The following is a 26,954-nucleotide window of genomic DNA, read 5'->3' as shown; positions in this document are numbered from 1 at the left end:
CAACCCAAAAGTCACTTACTGTCTTTATCGCAAATAGGGATGGTCGGAAATGCCAATTTCCGATTCCGCGGTAAATCCGCATTCCGACATTGCCAAATACCGATTACGCTTTCCGCTACCAATTTCCGCATTCCAATGCGGAATTTCCGCCGGAAATCGCGGAAATTCCGCCCGACTTTAACATCGATTTTGCTATTAACCGCTAAAGTCGGCGGATTTTTACTGTAATGTAAATGCAGAAAATAGGCAGATGCGGATTTTCTGCATTTTACATTACAGTAAAAATCCGCCGACTTTAGCAGTTAATAGCAAATCCCCCTTAAGTCCTAGAAACGCCAAATTTTCAGGGTTTATTAAGCAGAATCTCCTGAACAAGATGCAAAAAAAAGTTTTCAAAAATACCTTATAGTTTTTGAGAAAATCGATGTTAAAGTCGGGCGGAATTTCCGCGATTTCCGGCGGAAATCCGCCTAACACACTTGCATTACCGATTTCCGCATTCCGATGCGGAAATGCAATTTCCGATCGGAATTTCGGAAATTGCATTTCCGTGGAATCCGAATGAGCATCCCTAATCGCAAAGTGGCAACAGCAACTTAAACTAAATAGAAATGTTTTAACTCATACATGAACATTATGGAAAATCCAATTTGAAAATAAACTGTAAAGATAAACAATAATTTCATCCATCCTACGCCTGAAAAATGTTTTCTTTTTTTTAGTACCTCCCAGTTTTATTTTCTGTTTTAAAAAGCTTAAAAAGTAGGTTTAATGCTATTGTCTCATATGATGATTCAGCTTTTCCCATAGTCTCGCAGTTAGCAATCATGTGACCCCCAATAAGACAAATTCAGCAATCATGAGGCCCCCAACAAGACAAATTCAGCAATCATGAGGCCCCCAACAAGACAAATTGAGCAATCATGAGGCCCCCAACAAGACAAATTCAGCAATCATGAGGCCCCCAACAAATCATGAGGCCCCGAACAAGATACATTCAGCAATCATGATGCCCCCAACAAGACAAATTCAGCAATCATGAGGCCCCCACCAACACAAATTCAGCAGTCATGAGGCACATAGACAGCATTTCACATAAATAGGCAGAATGCCCCCTTAATATGGTAGACACCTCTCACCTGGCTTCTCAATTCTCCTCTACTGGCTGCTGTGCCTGGCAATACTGTTTTTGGCTGGATTAAGGATGATTTGTGGGCTGAAAGGCCTTGCGGTGATGCTGTGGCCGGGCTGGCTGGCAGTGATGCTGTGGCTGGGTTGGCTTGCAGTGATGCTGTGGCTGGGTTGGCTGGCAGTGATGCTGTGGCTGGGTTGGCTGGCGGTGATGCTGTGGCTGGGTTGGCTGGCGGTGATGCTGTGGCTGGGTTTGCTGGCGGTAATGCTGTGACCTGGCTGACTGTGATGCTGGGCTGTGCTTGACTGGTTGAAGTAAATGCTGGCCTGACTGGTGGTGATGCTGTGGCCTTTTTGATTCTGGGCTGGTTGGCTGGTGGTGATGCTGGGCTGGCTGGCCTGGATAGTTTAGGTAGTGACAGGTGTCCCCCCTAGTTTAGGTAGCGTCAGGAGCCCCCCAGTTTAGGTAGCGCCAGGAGCTCCCCAGTTTAGGTAGTGACAGGCGTCCCCCAGGTTAGGAAGTGACAGGCGTCCCCCAGGTTAGGAAGTGACAGGCGTCCCCCAGGTTAGGAAGTGACAGGCGTCCCCCAGGTTAGGAAGTGACAGGCGTCCCCCAGGTTAGGAAGTGAGTGACAAGGACCCCAGTTAGGTAGTGAGTGACAGGTGCCCCCATTTAGGTAGTGAGTGACAGGTGCACCCATTTAGGTAGTGAGTGACAGGGACCCCCATTTAGGTACTGTCAGGGACCCCCATTTAGGTAATGAGTGACAGGGACTCCCAATGGTAGTGAGTGACAGGGACCCCCATTTAGGTAGTGAGTGACAGGGACCCCCAATGGTAGTGAGTGACAGGGACCCACGTTTAGGTAGTGAGTAACAGGGACCCCCAATAGTAGTGAGTGACAGGAGACCCCCTCTAGCCGCCGCACCCACCTTGCAGCCAGCAGCGTGTCAGACCTCGACCAGGGGGCGACCCGACCAATAAGAGCGGGCGCACGGACGCACCACGCTCTATATGCGTAAGTGATGTCACTTCCGCATATCAGTGCAGTGTGCTAGGTCCTAGCGCCCGCACTATTGGTCGCCGCCTGATCGAGGTCTGACGTGGCTAGAGGAGGGGGGGAGCGGCGGCCGGGGGGGCAGGGGGAGGCAGGCGCCCGTTTTTGCCATATGTGCGGACGCCCATGGAAAGGACATTGGACTATAACTATGGAAGGATTCGATTGTGAGCTCCTCTGAGGACAGTCAGTGACATGACTATTAGGGATGGTCGGAAATGCCAATTTCCGATCCGCGGTAAGTCCGCATTCCGCCATTGCCAAATACCGATTCCGCTTTCCGCTACCAATTTCCGCATTCCGATGCGGAATTTCTGCCAGAAATCGCAGAAAGTCCACATCGATTTTCTCAAAAACTATAAGGTCTTTTTGAAAACTTTTTTTTTGCATCTTGTTCAGGAGAAACCCTGAAAATTTGGTGTTTCTAGGACTTACGGGGGCTTTGCTATTAACCGCTAAGGTCGGCGGATTTTTACTGTAATGTAAATGCAGAAAATAGGCAGATGCAGATTTCAGGGTTTATTAAACAGAATCTCCTGAACAAGATGCTAATTTTTTTTTTCAAAAAGACCTTATCGTTTTTGAGAAAATCGATGTTAAAGTCGGGCGGAATTTCCGCGATTTCCGGCGGTAATCCGCCTAATGCATTACTGATTTCCGCATTCCGATGCGGAAATGCAATTTCCGATCGGAATTTCAGAAATTGCATTTCCGCGGAATCCGAATGAGCATCCCTAATGACTATATACTCTGTAAAGTGCTACAGAAGATGTCAGTGCTATATAAATAATATTAATACTAGCCGACCCGCAGCGTAGCATACGCCGCATAAGGGGGTAGAGGGCAGGAAGGGGGTATTGGGCACAGTGGTGGGGAGGGGGGTCGGACCCCCCCCCCCCAACTGGGTCCCCCATGTGTGCTCCCCTTGCAGCTTAAGCTCAGCAGGAACCCCCCCCTCCCTCACCTGTGTCCCCCATGTGCACTCCCCCTCCAGCTTAAGCTCAGCAGGAACCCCCCCTCCCTCACCTGGGTCCCCCATGTGCGCTCCCCCTCCTGCTTAAGCTCAGCAGGACCACCCTCCCTCACCTGGGTCCCCCATGTGCGCTCCCCCTCCTGCTTAAGCTCAGCAGGACCCCCCTCCCTCACCTGGGTCCCCCATGTGCATTCCCCCTCCAGCTTAAGCTCAGCAGGAACCCCCCCTCACCTGGGTCGCCCATGTGCATTCTCCCTGCAGCTTAAGCTCAGCAGGAACCCCCCCCTGCCTCACCTGTGTCCCCCATGTGCGCTCCCCTCCTGCTTAAGCACAGTAGCAGCCGCCACTATTAGTAAGAGGCAGCGGGCGGGGATGCCTCACCTCTTCCGTGTTCCAGCGTGCGATCCACTGTTGTCACTTCCTGCAATGCTCCCCACTGTATTGGTGTAATTTGCCTTTTTAAAACAGAAGGAAATCTGCAATAATTCAGCTATAAGTGAACATTTGTGGTTACCCACAATGCACCGCTACTAAATATGCAAACTATTCCTTTTCACTCTTGGTAAGTCAAGCAAGCCTATGGGCCTAATTCACAAAGCGGTGCAAACTGTTTAGCACTTGCGGTCTTTTGCACGATTCACAGCACTTTCCACGCACAAAAGTCCACAAATGGCACTTCACGTGCTAACTGTTTAGCACACCCATGCTTAACAGTTTGCACCATTTTGTGAATCAGGCCCTATAGCTTTAAATTTTACACAATCATATCAAACCCACATGTGACAGCCTATTTCAGACTTTTAGTCCTCATCAGTTCACAGCAGAGATTGATATGGCTGTCTGAGATAGGGCTTGGACCAGTACAACAGAGTAACCAAGCAGCTCAGGGTGACCCAAATTACTAAGAATGTATAGGGGGATAAAAGGGACCAAAAAGCCCTCCTACTAAAAAAAGCAAAGCTTGGTGTAATTTTCCTTCTTAAAATAGAAGCAAATCTGCAATAATTCAGCTATAAGTGAACATTTGTGGTTACCCACAATGCACTGCTACTGAATATGCAAATTATCCCTCTTTGCCCTTGGTTTGATATGACACTACTTCTTCTTGCTTGGACCAGCCCCTTCTTCTTGCTTGGACCGGCCCTGGGGGCAGGGCGCTACTTCTTCTTCTTGCTTGAAGGTTGAGGCACTTACTCAATTATATATATAGATTCCCCCTCCAGGCCGCCATGGATAGTGGGGGAATGATATAATTCAGCTTCCAGCGATTGCTGGAGGTCGAATTATTGTGTTTTTTTAAGCAACTTCGGCTCCGTCTTCTGACGGCGCTGATGTTACTCACTGAGCGCCGCTATAGGCTGATTCCCATTACAGTCTATGGCGGCACTCGCTGCGCCCAAATCTAGCAGTGCTGAAAAGCACTGCTCCACGACCGCTTTGCAGTATTGGTTTTTTGACCCTGCATAGTTTGACATGCGAAAGCAAATGCATATTTGCATGAGCATTGCCTCATGAATAGTCAATTAGGCCAGATTTGCAAAGCCAGACTTGCTAGGGTTAAGCCTCCTTTCCACAGACTGTTGATAGGCAGTGAAATGCCTCTCAAACTCTCTCAACTGTTCACTGCTGCCTAGTAACTGCTTGTTGCTGCCTGATAACTGCTTGTTGCTGCCTGATAACTGCTTGTTGCTGCCTGATAACTGCTTGTTGCTGCCTGATAACTGCTTGTTGCTGCCTGATAACTGCTTGTTGCTGCCTGATAGCTTCTTACCTGCTTGCTGAGCACACAGCTCAACAGTCCGTGGAAAGGAGGCATCAAACTTGGTCTTTGAGCACGCATAAATTTTCTCATGCAAAGTACTTCTTCTTCTTGCTGGAAGGTTGAGGCCCTTATTCAATTATGAATAGCCAATTAGGCCAGATTTGCAAACCCAGACTTGCTAGGGTTAGGCCTCCTATCCACCGACTGTTGATAGGCAGTGAAATGCCTCTCAAACTCTCTCAACTGCTCACTGCTGCCTAGTAACTGCTTGTTGCTGCCTGATAACTGCTTGTTGCTGCCTGATAACTGCTTGTTGCTGCCTGATAACTTCTTACCTGTGCCAGGTAACTGCTTGCTGAGCACACAGCTCAACAGTCCGTGGAAAGGAGGCCTCAAACTTGGTCTTTGAGCACGCATAAATTTTCTCATGCAAAGTACTTCTTCTTCTTGCTGGACGGTTGAGGCACTTACTGAATTATATATATAGATGGTAGGACATTAGACTATGACTAGTGCTATATAAATACATAATAATAATAATAATAATACGGTAGGACATTAGCGTATGACTATGGTAGGATTAGATTGTGAGCTCCTCTGAGGACAGTCAGTGACATGACTATGTACTCTGTAAAGTGCTGCAGAAGATGTCAGTGCTATATAATAATAATAATAATATGGTAGGACATTAGACTATGACTATGGTAGAAGTAGATTGTGAGCTCCTCTGAGGACAGTCAGTGACATGACTATGTACTCTCTACAGTGCTGCAGAAGACGTCAGTGCTATATAAATCTATATATATAAAATCGGATGTATGTATGTATGTATGTATGTATGTGTGTGTGTATGTGCCGCGATCACGCGAAAACTGCTTGACCGATTTGAACGAAACTTGGTGAACAGATCCCTTACTACCTGGGATGATATGTTCTGGGGGTCTCGCGGCCCCCCTGCACACGTGGGCGGAGCTACAAACAGCAAATCAGACTTCACCCATTCATGTCAATGGAAAAAATTTAAAAGGCTGCCATTCTCACAGTAATCAAGCCAGAGTCCCCACACTTGGCACAGTTGGTGACCGAGGTTACAAATCCAGGAAAAGTGGGCGGAGCATAAAACAGCCAATCAAAATTCAGCCATTCATTTTAAATTGGAAAATGTAAACTGCAGCCATTCTTAGACTGTTAATCGCAGGGTTCTCAAACTTGCCACAGTTGGTCACTGGGTGAATGAGATTAAGATTCAAGAAAATGGGTGGAGCCTACAACAGCCAATCAAAATTCACCTTTTGCTTTTAAAGGGGAATATTTAAACTGCTGCCATTCTTACACTGTTAATGGCAGAGGCTTCAAACTTGCTACAGTCGGTCTTTGGGTGACTGGGGTCCAAATTCAAAGGGGCGGGGCCACAAACAGCCAATTAGATTTCTTTGCTGGATAAACTGCTTTCATTCACACATTTTTGATGCCAGGAACCTGAAAGCACACAAACTTGGTCATTGAGTGACACTGTGTCAAGGTTACAAAAAGTGGGCGGAGCCAAAACCAACATTTACTGGGAAAATATAAACTGCAGCCATTCTTACACTGTTAATGGCAGGGTTGTCAAACTTTGCACAGTTGGTCACTGGGTGAATGAGATAAAGATTTTGGAAAGTGGGTGGAGCCTACAACAGCCAATCAAAATTCAACTTTTGCTTTTCAAAGGGAATAGTTAAACTGCTACCATTCTTATACTGTTAATAGCAGAGGCCTCAAACCTGGTACAGTTGGTCATTGGGTGACTGGGGTTCAAATTCAGAAAGGGGCAGAGCCACAAACAGCCAATCAGATATAAAAAGTATTGATACCAAGGACCCCAAAGCTGATAAACTTGGTAATATGTCAAGGTTAGAAAAAGTGGGCGGTGCCAGACACTTAATTTTTTACATGGCAGGGTTCCCAAACTTGACACAATTGGCCACTGGGTGACTGAGATTATTATTCAGAAATGTGGGTGGAGCCTACAACATAAAAATTCACCTATTGATTTTCATGGGGAATATTTACATTGCTACCATTCTTACACTGTTAATGGCAGAGGTCTCAAACCTGATACAGTCAGTAATTGGGTGACTGGGGACCAAATTCACTAAAGGGGGTGGAGCCACAAACAGCCAATCAGATTTGTTAGATTGATTTCAGCCATTCTGTTATTGGCAGGGTTCTCAAACTTGACACAGTTGGCCACTGGGTGACTAGGATTAATATTCAGGAAAGTGGGTGGAGCCTACAGCAGCCAATCAAAATTCATCTTTTGATTTTCAAGGGGAATATTTACATTGCTGCCATTCTTGCACGGTTAATGGCACTGATTATTATACAGATAAGTGGGTGGAGCCTAAAAAAGCCAATCAAAAATTCACCTGTTGATTTTCAAGGGGAATATTAAAATTGCTGCCATTCTTGCACTGCTAATGGCACAAGCCTCAAACCTGGTACAGTTGGTCATTGGGTCACTGGGGTTCAAATTCAGAAAAGGGGATAGAGCCACAAACAGCCAATCAGATGTGTTTCATTTCACTGGGAAAATACAAATTATTGATACCAATGACCCAAAGCTCACAAACTTGGTCATTGAGTGACTGTGTGTCCAGGATACAAAATGTGGGCAGAGCCAAAAACAAATTTCACTGGGAAAATGTAAACTGCAGCACTTCTTTACTGTTAATGGCAGGGATCTCAAACTTTGCCCAGATGGTCACTGGGTGACTGAGATGAATATTCAGGGAAATGGGTGGAGCCCAGGGATGGTCGTAGTCAGCCAACTTCGCTGCGCTTGAAATACGCGTAGTTTTACGCAATTACGCTTCGCCAAACTACGGCTGCGAAAACAAATATTCGCTTCGTATGCATTTCGTAGAATACGCGTTAAAATACGCAATTACGCATAAGCAATTACGCACTACGCGAAGCGTAGTGTATGCGGATACTTAAGCCCGTATGCAGAAAATTGTACGCATTAATTTCTTTAGAAATGCATATATTGGGAACCCTTCTATGCGTACATTCCCCTTTCCAATGCGTAAATTTGTATGCATACAATCGCATGCGGAAAATTAGATGCAAATAATGCATTCGTAGTTCACTACGCAATACACATGTTAAGTAGCAAGGAAGAAGCCGGCACCGTCTATGAACAATTTTCTGCTCTTTTATTGCATATAGGACATTCCAGCAGTTATAAGCAACGTTTCAAGGCTGCACGCCTCTTTATCAAGCTTGCTGAAAGTCAATTACACCTTATACACTGACACATGGGTATATATACACAGCATGGTTAACAGCAACCAATGAAATTCAAATATGTATACACCAATCACAATAGTCCTAATATGTCGGACCTGATGGGGAACTTACATGCTGGTGCTTTGATAGGACGTAGTAGGGTGGATCCTCCCACCTGTCAAGTCCCTCTTGGCAGACAGCTGACACCCCCTGGGTCCGCCTATCACAACGGAGAGCCCACTCCTCCGTCCACGGCGGACCTGAGTGAAGCCCCATGTGATGACTCACAGTAGGCGGCGCCAAAGCGCCGTCCCTGTGCGTCTCGGCGGATACTATGGCGACGCGAGCGGCAACATGCCGCTGACGTCACCAGGTGTCTCTAGGGGGGAGGCAGCCTCCGGCCAATCAGGGTCAACCCACGTAAGTGCGGCGTGGACGTCGCACTTCTAAAACACAACATGATGCCATCTATCGGATGCATCTACCTCATATGGCTAATTTGCATAAATAAACATAGGTGGCCATACTCATACTACATACTCTCATAAAGCTCTTATCCAAACCACATAGGAGAGGAGAAGTAAGGGAGAAGGACCAGAGGAGCAGAGTATGAAAAGAATATAAAGAAATAGAACTGTGTAGGGACAGGGAGGAAAAAATAACAAGTTGAAAAATAAAAAATAAGAAATAAAAATAAAGAATAAAAAATAACTGGCATATACATAGCAATGTCCTTATAAGGGAACGACACCAGACCAATCCATTACAATTAAAGGGACAGTGTCTCAGATATGACGATACACTCACTAAACCCAACCAAAGCATTATCTATTAGGGGAGACTGGGTACAATGGAGCAGAGGACAAGAATAGCAGAAAAGACTACAAAAACGGTAATAAATCAAATTCTCGATTTAATCCTCTAGGTTCCATTGTATCCAGTCTCTTAATCCAATAAGCCTCCCTCCACAGTAATTTTTTTAGGCGATCCCCCCCTCTTCTCAAGGGTGCTATTTTTTCTACAACCATAAATCGCAGCTGACTGACATGGTGACCTGCTTGAGCAAAGTGAAATGCTACAGCTTGATCTGTTAGTTTTTCCCTAATCGCATGTTTGTGTGATGACAAGCGTTTTTTTAATTTTTGAGTGGTTTGCCCAATATATAATAAGCCACAAGGGCATTTTAGGGCATAGACCACATAATCTGAATCGCAGGTATGCCACCCCTTAATTGGAATTTTGGTTCCCTGATGGGGATGTAATATCGCTGGACCCTTGATGACAGAGCTGCAGTGAACACAATTGAGACAGGGGTATGTCCCCCTCCTCTGGGTAGAGGTGACATCACTATTGGCGTTTACGTCAGCATGTACTAGACGATCCCTAAGTATAGGGGGTCTTTTGTAAGAGATTAGTGGGGGGTTCCTAAAATGCGCAATGTCTGGGAAACTATCGGCTAGCAAATGCCAATGTCGTTTGATAATCTTTGAGATACTCGGGCTTTGTGTATTATATACCGTGACAAATGGAACACGATCCCGTATCTGTTGTCTATTCCTCTGTCCCCCATATTGTACATTAGCTCTATTACGTGCTCTCTGTAAAATTTCCACTGGATATCCCCTATTTTCAAACTTGTGTTGCATCTCATCAAGTCTCTGCTCCCGTGTCTCCCCGTCCTCAACTATATGTTGTATTCTTTGAAACTGACTAATGGGTACCGAACCTCTAGTCGCCCACGGATGAAAACTCCCGTAATGGAGAAGGGAGTTCACATCCGTGGGCTTGACATAGAGGTCGGTATTCAACCTATCTCCACATCTGCGAACCAGAGTGTCCAAGAAGCTCACTTCATCGGCAGAGGAATGGATAGTCAGTCGTATATTGGGGCATCTGCCCATCAACTCATCCACAAAAGTCACAAGGGCCGACTGTGGCCCCGCCCACACGCAAAAAACATCATCAATATATCTATGCCATTGTCTGGCGTATTTTTGAAATAATTCACTAGTGTATACGTACATTTCTTCATATACCCCCATGAAGATGTTTGCGTAGGACGGGGCCACATTCGACCCCATAGCTGTGCCTCTGACCTGTAAATAAAAAGAATCCTCAAACCGAAAATAATTAAATTGAAGAACAATCCTCAGCAGATCACAAATAAACTTAACCTGAGGACCCGAGAAGTCCGATGCTGTTTCAAGAATATACTGTATCGCCTCTACACCTCCATCATGTGGGATGGAGGTGTAGAGGCTCTCCACATCTAAGGTAACAAGTAAACAGGGATATGTTAGGGGTTCCATGTTACGGATAATATTCAAAAACATTCGAGTATCCCGTAAATAGGATTTTAATCCAGCCACATAAGGTCTTAATATTTGGTCCAGGTATTTAGCTACTGGAGAGAATACCGACTCAACCCCTGCCACTATAGGACGGCCCGGGGGATCCACCAATCGTTTGTGGATCTTGGGACAAACATATATCACAGGTGTGATGGGGTGTTCCTGTATTAAAAATTTGGCCAGCTTCTCATCAATGATTTTGGCTTGCACAGCTGTTGATATGACCTCAGCTATATGTTTCTGAATGTCACACAGCGGGTCACCATTAAGTTTTTGGTATGTCGATGTATCGGAGAGCTGTCTCATGACTTCACTCCGATACATGTTTGTGTCCATCACCACCACTGCCCCTCCCTTATCCGCAGGTTTAATTGTAATTAGCGGGTTTTCTGAGAGTTCTCTCAGTGCTTGTGATTGTTCCCTCGTGATGTTTTTACGGGTAGAAAAACCCAACAGTCTCGGATTCCTAAGAAGGGCATCTACTTCATTTTGGACCTTTTTCATGAAGAGATCTATGATCTGGCAAGATGGAGGTTGGAAATGACTTTTAAGTCTTAAATTAGTATCCTGTAATTGTAAAGTCTCTGAGTCATTCTCAGGTGGGATATTTGATTCGAACGTTCTCGGTATAGAAAAAAAGTACTTAAGTTTGATGAAACGAAAAAATCTCTGTAACTCAACATCAATTTCAAGAGGGTCAGGAGCATTAGTTGGAGCATATGATAGTCCAAGGTTGAGGGCGGAGGTCTGCACAGGCGTCAGAGCAAATGAAGAGATGTTTACTACAATCATGTCCTGCGGTATGGTTGATTGCCGTTGCAAGCCAAAATCATTGATGAGAAGCTGGCCAAATTTTTAATACAGGAACACCCCATCACACCTGTGATATGTTTGTCCCAAGATCCACAAACGATTGGTGGATCCCCCGGGCCGTCCTATAGTGGCAGGGGTTGAGTCGGTATTCTCTCCAGTAGCTAAATACCTGGACCAAATATTAAGACCTTATGTGGCTGGATTAAAATCCTATTTACGGGATACTCGAATGTTTTTGAATATTATCCGTAACATGGAACCCCTAACATATCCCTGTTTACTTGTTACCTTAGATGTGGAGAGCCTCTACACCTCCATCCCACATGATGGAGGTGTAGAGGCGATACAGTATATTCTTGAAACAGCATCGGACTTCTCGGGTCCTCAGGTTAAGTTTATTTGTGATCTGCTGAGGATTGTTCTTCAATTTAATTATTTTCGGTTTGAGGATTCTTTTTATTTACAGGTCAGAGGCACAGCTATGGGGTCGAATGTGGCCCCGTCCTACGCAAACATCTTCATGGGGGTATATGAAGAAATGTACGTATACACTAGTGAATTATTTCAAAAATACGCCAGACAATGGCATAGATATATTGATGATGTTTTTTGCGTGTGGGCGGGGCCACAGTCGGCCCTTGTGACTTTTGTGGATGAGTTGATGGGCAGATGCCCCAATATACGACTGACTATCCATTCCTCTGCCGATGAAGTGAGCTTCTTGGACACTCTGGTTCGCAGATGTGGAGATAGGTTGAATACCGACCTCTATGTCAAGCCCACGGATGTGAACTCCCTTCTCCATTACGGGAGTTTTCATCCGTGGGCGACTAGAGGTTCGGTACCCATTAGTCAGTTTCAAAGAATACAACATATAGTTGAGGACGGGGAGACACGGGAGCAGAGACTTGATGAGATGCAACACAAGTTTGAAAATAGGGGATATCCAGTGGAAATTTTACAGAGAGCACGTAATAGAGCTAATGTACAATATGGGGGACAGAGGAATAGACAACAGATACGGGATCGTGTTCCATTTGTCACGGTATATAATACACAAAGCCCGAGTATCTCAAAGATTATCAAACGACATTGGCATTTGCTAGCCGATAGTTTCCCAGACATTGCGCATTTTAGGAACCCCCCACTAATCTCTTACAAAAGACCCCCTATACTTAGGGATCGTCTAGTACATGCTGACGTAAACGCCAATAGTGATGTCACCTCTACCCAGAGGAGGGGGACATACCCCTGTCTCAATTGTGTTCACTGCAGCTCTGTCATCAAGGGTCCAGCGATATTACATCCCCATCAGGGAACCAAAATTCCAATTAAGGGGTGGCATACCTGCGATTCAGATTATGTGGTCTATGCCCTAAAATGCCCTTGTGGCTTATTATATATTGGGCAAACCACTCAAAAATTAAAAAAACGCTTGTCATCACACAAACATGCGATTAGGGAAAAACTAACAGATCAAGCTGTAGCATTTCACTTTGCTCAAGCAGGTCACAATGTCAGTCAGCTGCGATTTATGGTTGTAGAAAAAATAGCACCCTTGAGAAGAGGGGGGGGATCGCCTAAAAAAATTACTGTGGAGGGAGGCTTATTGGATTAAGAGACTGGATACAATGGAACCTAGAGGATTAAATCGAGAATTTGATTTATTACCGTTTTTGTAGTCTTTTCTGCTATTCTTGTCCTCTGCTCCATTGTACCCAGTCTCCCCTAATAGATAATGCTTTGGTTGGGTTTAGTGAGTGTATCGTCATATCTGAGACACTGTCCCTTTAATTGTAATGGATTGGTCTGGTGTCGTTCCCTTATAAGGACATTGCTATGTATATGCCAGTTATTTTTTATTCTTTATTTTTATTTCTTATTTTTTATTTTTCAACTTGTTATTTTTTCCTCCCTGTCCCTACACAGTTCTATTTCTTTATATTCTTTTCATACTCTGCTCCTCTGGTCCTTCTCCCTTACTTCTCCTCTCCTATGTGGTTTGGATAAGAGCTTTATGAGAGTATGTAGTATGAGTATGGCCACCTATGTTTATTTATGCAAATTAGCCATATGAGGTAGATGCATCCGATAGATGGCATCATGTTGTGTTTTAGAAGTGCGACGTCCACGCCGCACTTACGTGGGTTGACCCTGATTGGCCGGAGGCTGCCTCCCCCCTAGAGACACCTGGTGACGTCAGCGGCATGTTGCCGCTCGCGTCTCCATAGTATCCGCCGAGACGCACAGGGACGGCGCTTTGGCGCCGCCTACTGTGAGTCATCACATGGGGCTTCACTCAGGTCCGCCGTGGACGGAGGAGTGGGCTCTCCGTTGTGATAGGCGGACCCAGGGGGTGTCAGCTGTCTGCCAAGAGGGACTTGACAGGTGGGAGGATCCACCCTACTACGTCCTATCAAAGCACCAGCATGTAAGTTCCCCATCAGGTTCGACATATTAGGACTATTGTGATTGGTGTATACATATTTGAATTTCATTGGTTGCTGTTAACCATGCTGTGTATATATACCCATGTGTCAGTGTATAAGGTGTAATTGACTTTCAGCAAGCTTGATAAAGAGGCGTGCAGCCTTGAAACGTTGCTTATAACTGCTGGAATGTCCTATATGCAATAAAAGAGCAGAAAATTGTTCATAGACGGTGCCGGCTTCTTCCTTGCTGTTTCGTCTGCTGATCCTGAGTGCTGCTGGATCGTTGGCCGGGCACGTCGACTGGAGGCAGTGCTGGAGTGTGCAGTCACTACATACCACTTATACACATGTTAAGTACGCATAGTGGGCGTAAGCTACGCGTAGCGGTACTTCGCTACGCGTAAATTCGTAAGCGTAGGTTTGAAACTTCGCCTATGAACTACGATGCGTAGATGCGAACTACGATGCGTAAATTCGCACTGGCGTAGTTTCTGCTCATCCCTGGTGGAGCCTATAATAGCCAATCAAAATTCACCAGTTGATTTTCAAGGGGAATATTTCAAAAGCTCACAAACTTGGTCATTGAGTGTTCGGGCATTAGGGTTAGAAAAAGTGGGCGGAACCAAAACCGGTCAAATACATACACGGGCAGTTCCGTGTCATTAGTGGGTGGTGACAAATAAAAATTTCACTGGGAAAATGTATACTGCAGCCATTCTTACACTGTTAATGGTAGGGTTCTCAAGCTTTGCACAGTTGGTCACTGGGTGACTAGGTTTAATATTCAGAAAAGTGGGTGGAGCCTACAAAAGTGAATCAAACTTCATCTATTGCTTCTCAAGGGGAATATTTAATTGCTGCCATTCTAGCACTGTTAATGGCACAGGCCTCAAACCTGGTACGGGTGGTCATTGGGTTCAAATTCAGAAAAGGGTGTGGAGCCACAAACAGCCAATAAGATTTTTTTCATTTCAATGCAGATTATTGCCAAAGACCGCAAAGCTCACAAACTTGGCCATTGAGAAATTGTGTGTTAGGGTTAGAAAAAGTGGGCGGAGCCAACACTAGCCAAATACATTCCCGGCAACTCCCGGGCAATCAGCTAGTACATAATAATAATATGGTAGGACATTACACTATGACTATGGTAGGATTAGATTGTGAGCTCCTCTGAGGACAGTCAGTGACATGACTATGTACTCTGTACAGTGCTGCAGAAGATGTCAGCACTATATACATACATAATAATAATAACCCTGATTTAATAGCAAATGATCCATTAAGCAAAACATCTGGGAAGCGATCAATTAAAAGACAGAGAGGGTCCTATTTATGAAACCGGGAATTAGCTAATTGCCAGAAAAGCATCAATCAATTGATTTATTCCAGTTTTTTTATGTAAAAAAAAAAAAAATTGATTTGTATAAGAAATAAGCAATACCGAACGAGAAAAAAATTAATGTTTCTGTTTATTTCCCCAATAAAAATCTTTACAAACTGTATATATTTATTTATTTATTTATTTTACTCTTTTTGGAAAAATTGATCAGGAGTTTATGGTATATTGGTTACATTTTCCAAATGATTTGATCAAGCTTAACCCTATTTCTGCTGTATCACTGTGTGTTATTATGGACTGTCCTAGGTGTATACAGACCACAGTGGACCCAGACACCGGCATTATTGACATGAAGGAGCCACTGAACACACTGCGCAGGTAACTAAAACCAAAATGAGACTAGACAAATTTTACAAAGCAGTCAAGTTAGTTATGTAGTTATGCATATTACTTATAAACTCATTGTGCTGCTCTGCTTGCCTCGAGCTGTGCACCCTTTAGGGGCGAGTCTAGGCCCAAAGATCAGTGGCACGTGCCCCAAATCTATTCTGGGGTGCCCCAGATGTCCCCCAGACAGAGTCAGCTGTAGTGCCTCTATGGGGACATACAGGGAGCTGTGGTTATTCTATGGGGGCATGCTGGGAGTTGTGGTGCCTCAATGGGAGGCCCGTGGGAGCATGGGAGGGGGTCCACTAGAAGGTCAGGTAATGCTATGGGGCACTGCCAGATAACCTGATAGCAGGCCATCCCGCCCAGCAGAAAGCCAGACCAGCCTGCACAGAAGCCATGTATCTGTCTTTTGTTTAACCTCCTTGGCGGTTTTCCCGACCTGAGCTCGGGGTAGAAAAAAAGAAGCTGCTAGCGGTGATCTCAAGCTCAGGTCTGCTAATGTGGAGTCCCACGCACGATAGCGCTGCGCAGCGGGACTCCAGCCTCTCTCCCCGGCAGTGTGGGGCCTTTCCCTGGCCTCCGGGATCCCCATGTCCCCGGTGGCCAATTGGAGAGGCAGAGCGGCGGTGGGGGCGTGACGTCATCGGGGGCAGGGCTAATATTTAAAACTAACTTCTTTATATTAGAGAAATATAGAGGTTTGTTTATATGTATATTAGCGCCATCCAGTGGACAAAGTGAAAACTGCAGCGCTGGAGCCCAGGAAGGTGATTTTTTTTATTCTGCTGCAGATCTCCCTGCCAGAATGATTTTTTTTTTTCAGGTTTTAGGGTCTGAAAGAGTGGAAAAAATTGCACCTCTTTTAGACCATAAAATCTGGAAAGAATCAGAACGACAAGGGGGTTAAAGGATACCCGAAGTGACATATGACATGATGAGATAGACGTGTATGTACAGTGCCTAGCACACAAATAACTATATTCTGTTCCTTTTTTTTCTTTCTCTGCCTGGAAGAGTTAAATATCAGGTATGTAAGTGACTACAGTGTGACCCTCACTGATAAGAAATTCCAACTATAAAACACCTTCCTAGCAGAAAATGGCTTCTGAGAGCAAGAAATAGGTAAAAGGGGAATTTTTGTTATCAGTGTAACTAAGTGAGGGTCACACTGTAGGAAGCAACTACAGTGTGACCCTCACTTAGTTACAAATAACTATGTAACTATGTAACTAAGTGAGGGTCACACTGTAGTTGCTTCCTGTCAGGACTGAGTCAGCCACTTTTACAGGTCCTTCTCAAAAAATTAGCATATTGTGATAACGTTCATTATATTCTGTAATGTACTGATAAACATTAGACTTTCATATATTTTAGATTCATTACACACAACTGAAGTAGTTCAAGCCTTTTATTGTTTTAATATTGATGATTTTGGCATACAGCTCATGAAAACCCAAAATTCCTATCTCAAAAAATTAGCATATCATGAAAAGGTTCTCTAAACTAGCTATTAACCTAATCATCTGAATCATCTGGGATAATGTACTACAAAGGGAGGACACTGAAGGGAAATGGCAAGCTTTTAAACTTATTCTCAATCAATATTGTAGTTTGTATATCCCATATGGAAACAAAATGTCTAGGAATAAAAAAAGGCCTCTATGGATGGATGGAAAGCATACCTCCCAACATTTTAAGCCCAGAAAACGGGACACTTAGGCCACACCCCTAACCACACCCCCAATACCCCTGGACACGCCCACCATTAATTTTTTGTATTTAATTTTGTATTTATTTATTTTTTTACAAATATTTTTCTTTTAATTAATAGGACTCCTGAAAGGGGTGGAGGGGAGCGTGAGGGTGCCCGTGGGTGTGGGGGAGCGGCGAGAAAAAAAACTGATCGAGGCACCAGCCCCGGGGATCTCTGTATGCAGGATGGATTGCTGCCGCTATTTCTCCCTCCCTCCCTCCTAATATGCCCCCCAGCGTCGCCCCCACCTGCCTGCAGAGAGTTGAATGCGGAGCGGGCTGTCATTAAATGATCTTACTATTGCCGCTCCGTGCATTGCATCTGCTTTTCTTGGCTTCCTGCTTCCTGTGACGTCACAGTAAGCAGGAAGCCAAGAAGAGCAGATGAAACGCACGGAAAGGCAATTGCCAGATCATTAAATGACAGCCCGCTCCGCATTCAACTCTCTGCAGGCAGGTGGGGGCAACGCTGGGGGGCACATTAGGAGGGAGGGAGGGAGAAATAGCGGCAGCAATCCATCCTGCATACAGAGATCCCCGGGGCTGGTGCCTCGATCAGTTTTTTTTCTTCTCTCTGCCCAGCGGCCGGAACAGAAGGGGGGCAGCGCGGGATGGCGGGAGGGGCCCCCCAAATCGGTACAGTCCCGATCAAATCGGGACTGTTGGGGACTATGGGAAAGGTTAGAGATAAAATGAAGAGTAAAAAGAATGCCTATAAGGTCCTAAAACAGGAGGGGGCCGAGGCTGCACTAAGCAATTATAAGGCGTGCAATAAAAATTGTAAAAAAGAAATTATGCTGGCAAAGATTGAAGCTGAAAATCAAATCGCTAGGGATATCAAATCTAACCCAAAAAAGTTTTACAAGTACATCAACTCTAAAAAAAAAAAAAAAAAAAAAAAAAAAAAAGGTTGACTGTATAGGACTCCTAAAGGATGAGGGTGGGAACTCAATGGTGGATGACCAAGGTAAGGCAGAGTTATTAAATGCTTTCTTTGCTTCTGTCTTCACAAATGAAACAGCACTGTTGCAAATTACAGATGCAGAAGAGTCTCAATCTTCCAACTGTAATATTAATTACTTAAAGAGGAACTGAACCAAAGAAAAGTCACTAAATTGAGCCTCCTCATCCCTTTGAAATGAATGATTAGACACAAAACACTTGTGAAGGGCAATATAAAAGTAGATATATTTGTGCAATACAACTATGAATAAAAGAGAATGGCAGGCTCCATTTTGCAACGCTCTCCCTCCATTTTGCAGCTCTCACTCCATGGGAGGTGCAGAGTCTGATTCTGTGGGCGGTGTTACAGTTGGAGTTAGACATACCCATTCACGCCCACAGAATGAGATTTGCAGCCCAGTGTCATGAGGTCATCATCACATCAGTCGCCCCCCTGTTACAGGAAAGTGACAGCTGTGGCTTCTGCTGCTGCCCTGCACTATACTGGCACATGCCTTGATAAAGTATTATTATCCTTTCTCTAGCTATGCCTCCTGCTGTGTGAGATCGTCTGCTTGTCATCATGTAGCTTTCTCTATCTATCTATCTATAATATAGACATGCACACACGCACGCACGCACGCACGCACGCACGCACACACGTACACACACACGTACACACACACGTACACACACACGTACACACACACGTACACACACACACGTACACACACACACGTACACACACACACGTACACACACGTACACACACACACGTACACACACGTACACACACGTACACACACGTACACACACGTACACACACGTACACACACGTACACACACACACACACACACACACACGTACACACACACACACACACACGTACACCCTAAGAGAGGTTTGGCACTTCACAGTGTAAAAAAGACTGAACAGGTTTTTCCCAAAAAATCATAAATATATATGCTTCACTGTTAATGCTTCACTCTTTATAAAACTGACCAAATGTCCACTAAAAAATATGACAGGCACGCATATGCTTCACTGTTATTTCACGCTTGTTAATTTCAGGAAAACTTTTTTTTTTTGGCCAAAAAGCAACCCACAATCTTCCCCCCTCGCTATTAGTTCACATACACACTAATAGAGGTTTGGCGCTTCACAGTGTAAAAAGGACTTTTTTTTTATTGGATATTTGTTTAATTTTATATAGAGTGAAGCACTAACAGTGAAGCGTATATATGTAGTCATGTTTTTTCTGGGAAAAACTTGTTCAGTCCTTTTTACGCTGTGAAGTACTTCACTGACATTACTTCACTCTTGCTAATTTCAGTAAAAACATTTTTTTGCCAAAAAGCAACCCTTTTAGATACACAATGGGCTTGATTCACAAAGCCGTGCTAACTGTTTAGCATGGGCGTGCTAAACAGTTAGCATGTGAAGTGCCGCTCACAGACTTTTGAGCGCGCAAAGTGCCGCGATCGCAGACAAAAGTCTGCGTTTTCCTGCGCAAATGTCCGTGATCACGGCACTTCACGTGCTAACTGTTTAGCACGACTTTGTGAATCAAGCCCATTGTCCCCCTCTCGTTATCCGTTCACATACACACTAAGAGAGGTTTGGTGCTTCACAGTGTAAGGAGGACTGTTATGTTTTTAGTGGACATTTGTTTAGTTTTATATAGAGTGAAGCATTAACAGTGAAGCATATAAATGTATTCATTTTTTTCCAGGGAAAAACTTGTTCAGTCCTTTTTATACTTTGAAGCACTATAAGCGCTTTTATGAGCACTTTTTAGCCATCAGAACTTTCTGAAAGCTTTTTAAAAAGGGCTCCCATTGACTTACATTAAATTCGCATAAACTGCAGGGGATTTGCATAAGCAGGAGAGAGTCTCCCATTGATCTCTGGGAGCCTTGCTGCACCAGAGTAAGTCACAGAGGGTGTGGCTTATCAATATAGTTGTATATTATAGTTTATTCACATATTTTTGTACATATATTGTACTGTTTTTGCCTACAATTTTTAACATGGATTGCAATACTCTGTTTTCATATTCTGAGTTCAGTTCCTCTTTAACGCAGGAAGAAGTGAAGGCAAGACTAAATTAAAAACAGACAAGGCACCTGGCCTGGATGACATGCATCCTCGGGTCCTAAGGGAATTAAGTTCAGTTATAGATAAACCCCTTTATCTTATCTTTTGTGACTCTTTCAACTGGTAGAGTCCCAGTGGATTGGCATACAGCCCACGTTTTCCCATTATTTAAGAAGGGCAAAAAATCAGATCCAGGAAATTATAGACCTGTAAGCTTAACATCAGTTGTATGCAAACTATTTGAGGGGTCACTAATGCTGGGAATACACGTTTCGTTTTTGCCTACGTTTAAACCTTCGTTTCGATTGTGCCTTTTGTCCTTTTCGATCCCGAAATAATCGATCGTACGGTTAATATCACCACCCACGGTTTCGTTTTTTTTTTTTCGATTCTGATGGTTTCGTTTTTCCAATGATCGAAGACTGCAAAGAAACGAAACGTAGTACAGGGACGGACGGCATAAACGAATATATAATCGATCTGAACAGCCATCAAGCCTACCAATGGCTCGATTAGATGGATAAAGAGAGATAATATCAAACATGTTCAATCACTAGTCGTTCGTTTTTGGGGTCTATTAATCGAAACTATAATGAGATTATGACTATTTTCACATACGTTTTCAACACTCGATTCGTTTACCGAACGAATCGAAGGCTAAAACGAAGGCAAAAACGAAACTATTCCCAGCATAAGAGATACTATACATGACTTCATAGTACAAAATAATCTTATTTCTCAGCATCAACATGGGTTTACTAAAGACAGGTCCTGTTTGACTAACATGCTCATCTTTTATGAGGTAGTGAACGCTAATGTGGATATTGGCAATACTGTAGATGTGATATACTTGGACTTTGCAAAGGCCTTCGTCACTGTTCCACACAAAAGTCTGGTGCAAAAGTTGAGGAAGCAAGGACTGGGGAAGAGTCTGTGTGCATGGATAGGGAACTGGCTAATGGACAGAAAAAAAAGAGTTGTGGTCAATGGAACATACGCAAAATGGGAGACTGTTAGCAGTGGGGTCCCACAGGGGTCTGTACTGGGTCCAGTGCTCTTCAATTTATTTATTAATGACCTAGTAGATGCAGTAGTGACACTGGAATACCTTTCAGAAGTCAGCAGTCTCTAAACATTTTGAAACAGTTCACCAAGGTGATTTAAAATCATTCAGTTTCCAGGGAGTGGAACGATTCAGCCTCCCTCCCAGGGGGGGGGGGGGGGGGGGGGGGGGGGGGGGGTGACATATTGAGACTCCTCCTGAAACGTGAGGCCTACTGGATTTATAGGTGAGGCACTCGCACACCTAATGGTTTGAATAAACGCTGGGATTTGAACCTAGTGTATGATTACTGACTGCCATGATACTATTCTTTTGCTTTTCTACATTTGCCTTCCTTCAGGTGTTTTCTTGTAACTATGCTTTTGATCCAGTGGTTACTTCTTTTTAACATTACTTTTATCTTTTTACACATTTTGTGAACACTTTGTAAATTGTAAGATTGTTTTTATTGTTTGTATGTAATGTTTCCCTTTAAGGATCTGGCTGTTGGTCTGAGAGGGGTGGAGTCATCCCTTCCAGCCCTTTATAAGCCGCTTCCTTAACAGGTACACTTTGACTATGACTAAGGGCAGATTGGAAGCCCGACACGCGTTAGTCGATCCTGTGATTTTATTGCACTACCTTTTTGTCATGTGACATTATTTAATAAAGAACAGACATTTTTTTCACTCAACCAAGTCTGGTTTGCGGATCCTTCTTCCATGGTTTGTGCTCAAAGGACTGGCTCTCTAGATCCTGCACCGACTGGTATGTGTTACCATGGGGGTAGAGCGTTTATGAACTTGTTTCTCTATTTTGTATGGTGCTAGACCATGGACCATACAAAATAAATGGGATACAGTTGGGGACATCAAACATGGAGAAGGACTTAGGAGTACTCATCGACAACAAGTTAAATAATCGTACTTAATGCCAAGCCGCTGCAGCTAAAGCTAACAAAATTTTGGGATGCATTAAAAGGGAAATAAAAACTCGAGATGCTAGCATAATATTGCCCCTGTTTAACTCTCTAGTAAGGCCACATCTGGAATATGGAATTCAGTTCTGGGCACCACATTACAGGAAAGATATTGCAGTTTTAGAGCAGGTGCAAAGACGAGCAACAAAATTGATACGTGGGATGGAAGGTCTCACTTACCAAGAAAGGTTAGATAAACTGGGTTTATTTAGTCTAGAGAAAAGATGCCTTAGAGGAGATCTAATTAACCAGTATAAATACATCAGAGGGCAATATAATAGCTTGGCAGATGAGCTTTTTGTCCCTAGGCCTTCTCAAAGGACTAGAGGACATGATCTGCGCATGGAGGAAAAGCGTTTAGCCATTTATTTAGGAAAGAGTTCTTTACAGTAAGAGTGATTAAGATGTGGAATGCATTGCCACAGGAAGTCATTATGGCAAACTCTATACCTGCATTTAAAGGAGGCTTAGATGCTTTCCTGGTGTTGAAAGACATCCATGGCTACAATTACTAGGTAATGCCTGATGTTGATCCAGGGATTTTATCTGATTGCCATTAGAGAGTGTTGGGCGAACAGTGTTCGCCACTGTTCGGGTTCTGCAGAACATCACCCTGTTCGGGTGATGTTCGAGTTCGGCCGAACACCTGATGGTGTTCGGCCAAACTGTTCGGCCATATGGCCGAACTCAGAGCGCATGGCCGAACGTTACCCGAACGTTCGGCTAGCGCTGTGATTGGCCGAACGGGTCATGTGTAGTGTTGGGCGAACATCTAGATGTTCGGGTTCGGGCCGAACATGGCCGCGATGTTCGGGTGTTCGAGCCGAACTCCGAACATAATGGAAGTCAATGGGGACCCGAACTTTCGTGCTTTGTAAAGCCTCCTTATATGCTACATACCCCAAATTTACAGGGTATGTGCACCTTGGGAGTGGGTACAAGAGGAAAAAAAATTTAGCAAAAAGAGCTTATAGTTTTTGAGAAAATCGATTTTAAAGTTTCAAAGGGAAAACTGTCTTTTAAATGCGGGAAATGTCTGTTTTCTTTGCACAGGTAACATGCTTTTTGTCGGCATGCAGTCATAAATGCAATACATATAAGAGGTTCCAGGAAAAGGGACTGGTAACGCTAACCCAGCAGCAGCACACGTGATGGAACAGGAGGAGGGTGGCGCAGGAGGAGAAGGCCACGCTTTGAGACACAACAACCCAGGCCTTGCATGAGGACAAGAAGCGTGCGGATAGCAATTTGCATTTTGTCGCCATGCAGTCATAAATGTAATACAGATGAGAGGTTCAATAAACAGGGACTGGAAACGCTAACCCATCACAGATGTTCATTGTTCATGTTACTTGGTTGGGGTCCGGGAGTGTTGCGTAGTCGTTTCCAATCCAGGATTGATTCATTTTAATTTGAGTCAGACGGTCTGCATTTTCTGTGGAGAGGCGGATACGCCGATCTGTGACGATGCCTCCGGCAGCACTGAAACAGCGTTCCGACATAACGCTGGCTGCCGGGCAAGCCAGCACCTCTATTGCGTACATTGCCAGTTCGTGCCAGGTGTCTAGCTTCGATACCCAATAGTTGAAGGGTGCAGATGGATTGTTCAACACAGCTATGCCATCTGACATGTAGTCCTTGACCATCTTCTCCAGGCGATCGGTGTTGGAGGTGGATCTGCACGCTTGCTGTTCTGTGTGCTGCTGCATGGGTGTCAGAAAATTTTCCCACTCCAAGGACACTGCCGATACCATTCCCTTTTGGGCACTAGCTGCGGCTTGTGTTGTTTGCTGCCCTCCTGGTCGTCCTGGGTTTGCGGAAGTCAGTCTGTCGGCGTACAACTGGCTAGAGGAGGGGGAGGATGTCAATCTCCTCTTTAAAGTCTCCACAAGGGCCTGCTGGTATTCTTCCATTTTGACCTGTCGGACTCTTTCTTCAAGCAGTTTTGGAACATTGTGTTTGTACCGTGGATCCAGAAGGGTATAAACCCAGTAATTGGTATTGTCCAGAATGCGCACAATGCGTGGGTCGCGTTCAATGCAGTCCTAGGCCGAAGAGGTCATAGCCTAGGGTCACAAAAACCTGTTTATTTGGGCTATTTCAATGGTAGTGATGGTGACGTACATAAATCTCAGCCATGGCCGTTAGCAACGTCTGAATTTCACGAAATGTCTCATGCAGGTAGAAGACATATTGTTAGACTTGGATTCCAAAGATGGGGTCCCTACATCTCTGCAAACCAGAGTTACAGGGGTCCAAAATTGGTAAAATCCCCCATAGACTTTCATTGCCTCCCTATTTCACTTTCCAAAATCTCACATCTTTTCAAAGGGCAATGGCTCAGCAGTACCAAATTTTCTAGCATTGTAGGGACCCTTAGGGGGATCATGACTGGTGAGTTTTGCCACTGCTGAGCCATTGCCCTTTGAAAAGACGTGAGATTTTGGAAAGTGAAATAGGGAGGCAATGAAAGCCTATGGGGGATTTTACCAATTTTGGACCCCTGTAACTCTGGTTTGCAGAGATGTAGGGACCCCATCTTTGGAATCCAAGAATCGTCACAGATCGGCGTATCCGCGCCTCCACAGAAAATGCAGACCGTCTGACTCAAATTAAAATGAATCAATCCTGGATTGGAAACGACTACGCAACACTCCCGGACCCCAACCAAGTAACATGAACAATGAACATCTGTGATGGGTTAGCGTTTCCGGTCCCTGTTTATTGAACCTCTCATCTGTATTAAATTTATGACTGCATGGCGACAAAATGCAAATTGCTATCCGCACGCTTCTTGTCCTCATGCAAGGCCTGGGTTGTTGTGTCTCAAAGCGTGGCCTTCTCCTCCTGCGCCACCCTCCTCCTGTTCCATCACGTGTGCTGCTGCTGGGTTAGCGTTACCGGCCCCTTTTCCTGGAACCTCTTATATGTATTACATTTATGACTGCATGCCGACAAAAAGCATGTTACCTGTGCAAAGAAAACAGACATTTCCCGCATTTAAAAGACAGTTTTCCCTTTGAAACTTTAAAATCAATTTTCTCAAAAACTATAAGCTCTTTTTGCTAAAAAAATTTTCCTCTTGTACCCACTCCCAAGGTGCACATACCCTGCAAATTTGGGGTATGTAGCATGTAAGGAAGCTTTACAAAGCACGAAAGTTCGGGTCCCCATTGACTTCCACTATGTTCGGAGTTCGGGTCGAACACCTGAACATCGCGGCGAACGTTCGCGAACCCGAACATCTAGGTGTTCGCCCAACACTATTAGAGACAAACGGTTCCAGGCGACCTTTGGTGGTTCGCGTTCGCCTGAAGTAGGCGAACTTTTTTGCGAAAGTTCGATTCGCCCCATAATGCACTATGAGGGACTGCATCACAGTCCGCAGGCATATTGTAGCCATTCAGGCTACACTAAGCCCTGGAGCCCCCCCCCCCCCCTTATATAAGGCAGGCTCGCTGGCCATGACACTCACTCGTGTGCCTGCTGCAAATACAGACTAGGGAGAGCTGCTGCAGATTTTTTCTTCTAGAGAAAGATTATTTAGGCTCTTGGCTTGCTACTAACAATGCTATTGTTATTGCTAAAATAGCACCCCTCAACAGCTCTTTTGAGAGCTAATGTTTTCCTCATGTGTTTTTTTTGTGTGTGTTGCTCACTGACACTGACATTATACAGCCCTATCTGTTGCAGCTGGACCTTGGTAATTGTTATTACTGTGCCAGCCAGGCCCTACCTAACTATCTATACTGGGACACCTACCTATGCCTACCTAACTACTGGGGCACCTACTTACCTATACGGGGACACCTACCTACCTATATTAGGGGATCTACCTATGCCTACCTACCTATACTGGTACTCCTACCTATGCCTAGCTAACTACTGGGACACCTACCTATGCCTACCTACCTATACTGGGTCTCCTACCTATGCCTAGCTAACTACTGAGGCACCTACCTATGCCTACCTACCTATACTGGGACTCCTACCTATGCCTAGCTAAGTACTGAGGCACCTACCTATGCCTACCTACCTATACTGGGACTCCTACTTATGCCTACCTACATACAAGAAGATAATAAGGTCGTTGCTTCATTGTGGACAGACCAAATTTGATCAGCTGGACAGTCACTGTTGTTCTATCATTGAGCTACCACAGCCCGGCGACCATATGGGCTGGAAAACTGCCACAGCCTGCACTCTGGCCATGTTGTGCACTAGTCCAGCACGGCCATCACTACGCAAACAGCTGTTTGCGGTGCATTACACAGTGAGTTTAGTGTGTCAGTGTGAAGCAGTACTCTAATTACACTCCCTGATTGATGTATACACATGCAAGATGTTTGAAAGCACTTTAGGCCTGCAATTTAGCATTCAATGTGATTTCTGCCCTTAAAACGCTGCTTTGCGTCAAATCCAGATTTTTCCCTGGGACTTTTGGTGTCTATCCCACTCGGCCACCTGGGGGTCCAGGTGTTAGACCCCTTGAAACATGTTTTCCATCACTTTTCTGGCCAGCATAATTTTTTCTATTTTCAAAGTTCGCTTCATTGAAGTCTATTGCGGCTCGCGAACTTTTACGCGAACCGAACCTTCCGCGGAAGTTCGTGAACTGGGTTC

General features: G+C 44.6%; 1 protein-coding gene across 1 annotated transcript in view; it reads left to right on the top strand.

Annotated features, from left to right (window-relative positions):
- Window positions 1-26,954, top strand: part of LOC137504447 (mitochondrial amidoxime reducing component 2-like) — a 117,541-nt gene that overhangs the window by 83,610 nt on the left and 6,977 nt on the right. Inside the window, exon 6 of the mRNA XM_068232879.1 lies at window positions 15,435-15,506. Coding sequence (XP_068088980.1) covers window positions 15,435-15,506 — 72 coding nt within the window. The remainder of the gene's footprint in view (window positions 1-15,434; window positions 15,507-26,954) is intronic.

This window comes from Hyperolius riggenbachi, chromosome 4 (genome assembly GCF_040937935.1).
Source record: "Hyperolius riggenbachi isolate aHypRig1 chromosome 4, aHypRig1.pri, whole genome shotgun sequence".
NCBI classification, from domain to species: Eukaryota; Metazoa; Chordata; class Amphibia; order Anura; family Hyperoliidae; genus Hyperolius; species Hyperolius riggenbachi.
This window is presented reverse-complemented; position numbering and strand designations above follow the sequence as displayed.